This window comes from Oncorhynchus clarkii, chromosome 13, assembly GCF_045791955.1.
Source record: "Oncorhynchus clarkii lewisi isolate Uvic-CL-2024 chromosome 13, UVic_Ocla_1.0, whole genome shotgun sequence".
Lineage (NCBI taxonomy): Eukaryota > Metazoa > Chordata > Actinopteri > Salmoniformes > Salmonidae > Oncorhynchus > Oncorhynchus clarkii.
This window is the reverse complement of record NC_092159.1, coordinates 57,418,951-57,427,745: the sequence shown is the minus strand read 5'-3', so window position 1 is coordinate 57,427,745 and position 8,795 is coordinate 57,418,951. Positions and strand designations below refer to the sequence as shown.

General features: G+C 44.0%; 1 protein-coding gene across 1 annotated transcript; it reads right to left on the bottom strand.

The window, feature by feature from the left end:
- Window positions 1–2,853: 2,853 nt before the first annotated feature.
- LOC139424067 (dexamethasone-induced Ras-related protein 1-like) lies at window positions 2,854–4,454 on the bottom strand. Its single transcript, XM_071175757.1, has 2 exons — window positions 4,087–4,454; window positions 2,854–3,868 (listed from the first exon to the last, which is right to left on the bottom strand). The coding sequence occupies exons 1-2, from the start codon at window positions 4,343–4,345 to the stop codon at window positions 3,339–3,341; spliced, it is 789 nt and encodes a 262-aa protein (XP_071031858.1). The 5' UTR covers window positions 4,346–4,454; the 3' UTR covers window positions 2,854–3,338.
- Window positions 4,455–8,795: the final 4,341 nt, after the last annotated feature.

Sequence of the window (8,795 nt, the reverse complement as noted above, 5' to 3'; positions counted from 1 at the left end):
CAAAAATAAGGCGACTCAATTACCACCCCATCGACGGGGGGATTGTGCAATAAATCTCCTGGTAGATGCTGCACTTCCCAGGAGTCACGTGTATCCTCTGTCACAGGCAGAGACATATGGAAACATATGTTTCCAAATCCCTGCGTCAGGGGTACATTCGGTCCTCCACATCCCCTGCCTCCTCAAGTTTATTTTTTGTGAAGAAGAAGGAGGGAGGTCTGCGCCCGTGTATTGACTATCGAGGTCTTAATGTCACGAATCCCGCCGAAGATGGTGCCTCTTCCTGTTCGGGCGGCGCTCGGCGGTCGTCGTCGCCGGCCTATTAGCTGCCATCGATTCCCTTTCCGTTTGTTTCTGTTAATTGGGTCTAATTGGGTACACCTGTTTTGAGTTAGTTTTGTTTGTAGGCTATTTAAGGGCACTAGGCCCGCTGGGTTTTGTGCGGGCTTGTTCTCTGTTTATTTGGTGTTGGTGTATTAGTGTGATCTCTATTTTTCCGGACAGTGTTAGTCCTGTGTATTTCGGACGGGTTGTTTCATGCGCCCTTGTTTTTTGCATGTCCATGTCTCCGCTGTCGTTTGAATAAAAGATCCACGTACGGAATTACCTGCTCTCTGCGCTTGACTCCTCCACTCACCATTCATAGAAGTCATAACACTTAATCAGATAACTGTGAGGTACAGTTACCACAGCAAATGAGTCAATGCACGGGGTGTGCTTCTTCACCAAACTTGACCTCAGGAGTGCTTACAACCTGGTGCGGATCCGGGAGGGAGACGAGTGGAAGACGGCTTTCAGTACGACCTCAGTGCATTATGAGTACCTCGTCATGCCTTACGGGTTGATGAATATTCATTATTAACCCAATAACTTTATTTTTATTAATAACCAATGTACAGTTGGAAGCTTTACCTTAGTCTTTGCTTGGTTAAAGCCCCGCCTTATCTCAGCTCACTGGTCACCATAGCAGCACCCACCCGTAGCATGCGCTCCAGCAGGTATATTTCACTGGTCACCCCTAAGCCAAATCCTTGTTTGGCTGCCTTTCCTTCCAGTTCTCCGCTGCCAATGACTGGAACGAATTGCAAAAATCACTGAAGCTGGAGACTCATATATCCCTCACTAGCTTTAAGTGTTAGCTGTCAGAGCAGCTCACAGATTACTACACCTGTATATAGCCCATCTGTAAATATCCCATCCAACTACCTCATCCCCATACTGTTTTTATTTTTTTGCTCCTTTGCACCCCAGTATCTCTACTTGCACATTCATCTTCTGCACATCTATCACTCCAGTGTTTAATTGCTAAATTGAAATTATTTCGCCACTAATGCCTATTTATTGCCTTTACCTCCCTTATCTTACCTCATTTGCACACACTGTATATATACTTTTCTATTGTGTTACTGACTGTATGTTTGTTTATTCCATGTGTAACTCTGTGTTTGTGTCGAACTGCTTTGCTTTATCTTGGCCAGGTCGCAGTTGTAAATGAGAACTTGTTCTCAACTATCCTACCTGGTTAAATAAAGGTGTTCTCAACTATCCTACCTGGTTAAATAAAGGTGTTCTCAACTATCCTACATGGATAAATAAAGGTGTTCTCAACTATCCTACCTGGTTAAATAAAGGTGTTCTCAACTATCCTACCTGGTTAAATAAAGGTGTTCTCAACTATCCTACCTGGTTAAATAAAGGTGTTCTCAACTAGCCTACCTGGATAAATAAAGGTGTTCTCAACTATCCTACCTGGTTAAATAAAGGTGTTCTCAACTATCCTACCTGGTTAAATAAAGGTGTTCTCAACTATCCTACCTGGTTAAATAAAGGTGTTCTCAACTATCCTACCTGGATAAATAAAGGTGTTCTCAACTATCCTACCTGGTTAAATAAAGGTGTTCTCAACTAGCCTACCTGGATAAATAAAGGTGTTCTCAACTATCCTACCTGGTTAAATAAAGGTGTTCTCAACTAGCCTACCTGGATAAATAAAGGTGTTCTCAACTATCCTACCTGGTTAAATAAAGGTGTTCTCAACTAGCCTACCTGGATAAATAAAGGTGAAATAAAAAAATGTTTAAAAAAAACAGTTGGGAGATCTGACTAACCTCTCATATTAATGTGTCAAGACTAGCTAGGCAGACTTAATGAAGTGGTATTTTTTAGAATAATTATAACTATTGCGAGTGCTACTGTCGTCATAGATACTGTAGCTTCTGACTGCAGGCTTATTATATGCACTGTAGATGGGGAGGTTTATCAAAGTAATGTCTCAAGAAGAGACTGTCTGGATGTGAGCATGTCACCCAGACATCTCACTTTCACACTGATTTTCTCCTCTGATGCCATCATCCATACAAATGAAATGCTAATTTATTCACAAATGAGTACTCTAGAGAACTATCATCAACTGCTCTTCTCAGTCATCTATTTTTAACCCAAGATAAATGGTTCAATATTTTTCTCAGAATCGTTGTACAACTCCAGCTGCACAGAGTAAAATTAAGTGAACATTTGGGCCATATTGTCACCTGTTAAATCTACCTCAGTGTAGATGAAGGGGAGGAGACAGGTTAAAGAAGGATTTTTCAGCCTTGAGACATGGATTGTGTATGTGTGCCATTCAGAGGGTGAATGGGCAAGACAAAATATTAAAGTGCCTTTGAAAGGACAGGGGGTGCAACTAAATATTAGGAAGGTGTTCTTAATGTTTTGCACACTTAATGTACTTCAAAAATGTATTTTAGGCAATACTTAAAAAATGTAATTTCACTGAGAAGACCTGAGAATATCCTTATTTACCATCAATGTTAATATACAAGCACAATAAAAAGGATGACAGACATGGTAATATAGTTGTGAAATGGTTTTATTTTCTCTTCATGTTTCTTTCTTTGTGAAAAGTAAACGATGACAGAATAATAAATATACATTCATAGATTTGTTCAGAATGCAAGTGTTCAAGTTCATTTCCATGTAAAACATAATAAAATGCTAAATGTAAACAAGAGTCACCCCATTGGTGAAGCCTCCATTCTCCATTCAGTAGAGGCAGATTTTACAGCATGTAGTTGACAAGAATAGGCTACCTCACTGTAGGTTCTCTAAAGCTACATCCCTTTTGAGAGTCCTGACTCCACGGGGAAATTTCTGACGGACTGACCATGTCATGCACCTTATCGGCGAGTCCTGGCATGGTTTGGGATACACACCCGTTTCTGTCACTGCGCCCTGGGGTGCTGTTATCCTGAACTCCGCACACTGGCGAGAAGCCTGGCGGGTATCATCCCTATCGTTGTATTTCGTTACAATTATCCTGCACATTGTCAGTAAATTGCTTAGCTGATGGTGCAACTCTGTTTGCTCTGTCCGCCGCCGATAGCTTTCTCTTTTATGTACCTCAAATCGCTGTGTACGCTTGGTCGGCGCGCGAACGGCTCCACAATCCCGTATGCCTCGCCGTCTTTGTATTTCTTATTTCTGAAAGATTTTCGTCTGCTGTTTTGCAGTACTTCGCAGTACTGTAAGGAAACTTTGCGGTGAGAGTCCGGGCTCATCTCGTTGGGCAGTTTAGCCATGGTAAAAAGAGTCTGAAACATCTGGTCGATATTAGTGTTCCGTTTTGCAGAGATCTCATAGTAGGCACACTGTTCATCACCAGCCACCAGCTGCTCAATCTCCTCATTCTGAACCTCCCGGTTAAACTCCCGGTCACACTTGTTCCCGCAGATAACTATCGGGACATCTACGATCTCCTTGGTTTTGTTTTTCAGGCAGGACTTGGTTTCGTAAATTTGACGCTTCAGGCGCTGGACCTCTTGGAAGGAGTCTCTGTTATCCAGACTGAACACCAGGATGAAAACGTCACCTGAAAGAGCAAGGGGAAGCACATTAATATCACAGCTGAAAAGCTCCATCATTACATAGGCCTAGGCTAAATGTGTACAATAAAAGTGTTGCATATAGCATTACTGCATGCATGATTTATTAAAACATCCCATACATATCATTTCGATGTAGCTATAAATTCCAGTGTAGCTTTCATTCATATTATTTGTTTTGTTCAGAGTTCAGAGTTAAGCTTACCAGTAAGGATAGCGAGTCTCCTCGTAGCGGGGAAAGGATGGTTTCCAGAGGTGTCCAGAATGTCCAACTGGTACGCATCTCCCCGAATGCAGTATAATTTTCTATGAAAGTCCTCTATGGTCGGCGTGTACTGGTCCTCGACTCTTTCGTTCAGAAACCGACAGATGATGGCCGTCTTGCCAACTTTTGTAGAGCCCAGAATCACCATCCGGTGGCAATTTTTGGCCGGGATGTTAAACTCGTTCTCGGAAGGAGACATGTTATTTTTTTTGAGCACCGATGTGTGTCTTTGGTGCGAAGGTGAGATAGTGAATGCAACCACTAACAGTCTAGAGGGATCTTGTCTGTTTGTAAGCGCTGCTGCTTTGCTGAATCTGAGGAAGAGCGCGACTGGGTATATATAGGCGATGCTGACCACTCCTCCTAGGCGCGTCATGCATTACGCATTGGTCTGAAGGGAGAAAGTTTGTGGTTATTATTATGCTCTTGTTGTTGTCTCCGTCTGCCTTGTCCGTATGTATGAGCAGACAGTAATTATATAAACTGTTTAGAGAAAAATAAAAAATTATTTATGTGTAAAACAATATAAATATCGGCCTACCTAAAACTCAAGCATAGATAATGTTTTTGTTGCTGAGTTCAATTCATACATACGCATATGTCTATTAACATAATAACCATAGTCCAACGTTGTTTTCATAAATATAAATGCAAAATCATAATATGGTCAATCTCCTCTTTTGGTGGGGACTCAAGGGTCCCACAAAATGGCGTAATCTACCATGACAATAACATGTATTTTGCAAACGCAATACCCCTCAAACAGGACAAATACTCAAGATGATAGTGTCTTTATTTTGGTAATGATTATTATTGTGATGGCCCGTGTGCATTATTGTGTGCAAATAATAATTATTGTGTGCAAAGGTTACTACGAATCACAATAGTTAATTTGCATAGGCTTATTTCATGTCAACAACACAGTTTACTGCCAACAAGAAATTAACATACACCGTCGTTCACTCTGTTTCACGAGACATCTAGATTGTTGTAAACTGCGGTGAAAACCATCGGTGTATAGCTCACGCTACGCAATGAAGGAGCGCACCCCGGATTTCGGCCACGTGTTTGTAGACCGCAAGATGGCACTGGAACTAGAAAGGGTTTTTGTTTTTTCTGAGCAGTTGCATACAACTCAACACAATGAGCTTGAGGTGAGCACCCCAATAGTAATACGCTTAATATCATCAGCAGGAAATCATTGTGGAAAGTAAAAATGACCTCCACCTTATACAACATTTTATATGTGTATCCACAGAGGCTTATGGGCATGATAAATACACAAAATGTATCATATCAACCAGACTACCGAGTCACCAATAATTCAAAGGGTTTTGACTCTTGAGTCTTTCTCCACACTTGGGTAAATTAACTGAAATTAAGGCCACTAAGCATGTCTGCATTTTCCAAACAATGTGATGGCAGACTTGGATAGCATGGAGACAGACTCTGGCAGTTGAGGAAACTGAAACTAGCTGAACTCACACCGTTTTCACAGAGGTAACACGTGATCAGTGCTGAGCTCTGGGTAGGTTATAGTAGTCTGTGATCATCTGGGCACAGTTTTTGAAAAGGTATCTATCAGGATTTAGTCTATCGGATAGTATTAAATGCCTATCAAATAGAATGAATAGTACAGGGTCCCCATTCAAGTCAACGATTTGTCCCTTCTATTCATTCTATTTTTATGCAGTTAATCCTATCCGATAGGCCAGAGGTCAAGGTAGTGAAACACCCACCTCACAGGAGGCAGTAGGCCATGTTACAGGGGGCAGCAGGCCATGTTACAGAGGGCAGCAGGTAATTTAACAGGGGGCAGCAGGTAATTTAACCCTTGGCAGCAGGTCATCTAACAGGGGACAGCAGGTCATCTAACAGGGGCAGCAGGTCATCTAACAGGGGGCAGCAGGTCATCTAACAGGGGGCAGCAGGCCATGTTACCGGGGGCAGCAGTCCTCCCAATCAAATGAGTATGGACTCCTGCTGTGTTCAGATGGAGGCAGCCTAGAAGTATCTAATAGGGTTTATCTAAAGATAGAGCAGGAGTTTGTTGGTGACTCAGAAGACTTTCAGCTCTTCACATACCAACCACCTGGTCTCTGTGTCACCTCCTCAACTTGACTGGGACACTGGTCGGCTGAATTTACTGTAGATTGTGCATTGCTGTCAATGAAAGATTTATGATTTGTAATTTTAGTAAGTCCCTTCGTGCACCTCTAAGCAAGGTGTGTGTTATACAATGTTCCCTGTATCCAGCAGGCTTATAAATTACACTTGCATTTACTGATTAATGGTATAGTGCACTATGCCACCCTGTTCCCGGCACTATGGTTTGGTTGACAGGATTTATGGTAAGAGGAAGTCCCACCTTCTTCCTTCCCAAACTGTAGACAATGTTCCTCTTTTGCTTGTGTGTGTGTGTCACATTAGTTACTAACCGACCAGGTGAACAGGCCAGGTGTGTGTGTGTGTGACTGTGTGTGTGCGTGTCTCTCTGTGTGTGTGTGTGTGTGTGTGTCTGTCTGTCTGTCTGTCTGTCTGTCTGTCTGTCTGTCTGTCTGTCTGTCTGTCTGTCTGTCTGTCTGTCTGTCTGTATACAACCCCACAGGAGAGTTGTCATCTGTATTCTTTGTAGTTGTTTACATACCACCACAGTCAGAGGCTGGCACTAAGACAGCAATGAATGGGCTGTAATCTGCCATAAGCAAGAAAGAAAACGTTCACCCAGACGTAGCGCTCCTAGTAGCCCGGGGACTTTAATGCAATCCAAATTACTATCAGCATGTTAAATGTGCAACCAGAGGAAAAAAAACACTGGACCACCTTGACTCCACACACAGAGACTAAGCTCTCCCTCGCAATCCATTTGGAAAATCTGACAATAATTCTATCCTCCTGATTCCTGCTTACAAGCAGATAAAGAAGTGTTCAGATGAAGCAGATGCTAATCTAAAGGACTGTTTAATTGCACAGATTGGAACATGATCAGGGATTCCTCCAATGGCATGGAGGAGTACACCACATCAGTCATTGGCTTCAGCAATAAGTGCATCGATGACGTCGTCCCCACAGTGACCGTACGTACATACCCCAACCAGAAGCCATGGATTACAGTCAGCATCCACACTCAGCTAAAGGCTAGAGCTGCCGCTTTCAAGGAACAGAACTCTAACCCGGAAGCTTATAAGAAATCCCGCTATGCCCTCCGACGAACCATCAAACATGCAAATCGTCAAAACAGGACTAAGATCAAATCGTACTACACCGTCTCTGACGCTCGTCGGATGTGGCAGGGCTTGCAAACCATTACAGACTACAAAGGGAAGCACAGCCAAGAGCTGTCCAGTGACACGAGCCTACCAGACGAGCGAAACTACTTGTATGTTCGCTTCGAGGCAAATAACACTGAAACATACATGAGAGCACCAGCTGTTCCGGAAGACTGTGTGATCACGCTCTCCGCAGCCAATGTGAGTAAGACCTTTAAACAGGTCAACATTCACAAGGCCGCAGGGCCAGACGGATTCCTAGGATGTGTACCGACCCGTAGCACTCATGTCTGTAGCCATGAAGTGCTTTGAAAGGCTGGTCATGACTCACATCAACACCATTATCCCAGAAACCCTAGACCCACTCCAATTTGCATACCGCCCCAACAGATCCACAGAGGATGCTATCTATATTGTATTCCTCACGGCCCTTTCCCACCGAGACCAAAGGAACACCTATGTGAGAATGCTATTCAGTGACTACAGCTCAGCGTTCAACACCATAGTACCCTCAATGCTCATCAATATGCTAAGGAACCTGGGACTAAACACCTCCCTCTACAACTGGATCCTGGATTTCCTGACGGGCCGCCCCCAGGTGGTAAAGGTAGGTAACAACACATCCGCCACGCTGATCAACACAGGGACCCCTCAGGGTTACGTGCTCAGTCTCCTCCTGTACTCCTTGTTCACTCATGACTGCATGGCAGGGCACGACTCCAACACCATCATTACATTTGCCGATGACACAACAGTGGTAGGCCTGATCACCGACAATGACGAGACAGCCTATAGGGTGGAAGTCAGAGACCTGGCCGTGTGGTGCCAGGAAAACAATCTCTCCCTCAACATGATTTAGACAAAGGAGATGATTGTGGACTATAGGAAAAAGAGGACCGAGCTGCAGTGGAGCAGGTTCAGAGCTTCAAGTTCCTTGGTGTCCACATCACCAACAAACTAACATGGTCCAAGCACACCAAGACAGTCGTGAAGAGGGCACGACAAAACCTATTCCCCCTCAGGAGACTGAAAAAATGTGGCATGGGTCCTTGGATCCTCAAAAGTTTCTACAGCTGCACCATTGAGCGCATCACTGCCTGATATGGCAACTGCTCGGCCTCCGACCGCAAGGCACTACAGAGGGTAGTGCGAACGACCCAGTACATCACTGGCACCAAGCTACCTGCCATCCAGGACCTCTATACCAGGCGGTGTCAGAGGAAAGCCCTAAAAATTGCCAAAGACACCAACCTCCCTAGTCATAGACTGTTCTCTCTGCTACCGCATAGCAAGCAGTACCGGAGCGCCAAGTCTAGGTCAAATGGCTACCCAGAGTATTTGCTTTGCCCCCCCCCCCCCCCCGCGCTTTTCACTGTTGCT

What these genes read in the sequence shown, in the direction of transcription:
- LOC139424067 (XM_071175757.1), bottom strand. Translation starts at nt 4,345, where the DNA reads ATGTCTCCTTCCGAGAACGAGTTTAACATCCCGGCCAAAAATTGCCAC. An exon ending in GAGACTCGCTATCCTTACTG is followed by an intron (nt 3,869 to 4,086) that starts GTAAGCTTAACT and finishes TTGCTCTTTCAG; the next exon opens with GTGACGTTTTCATCCTGGTG.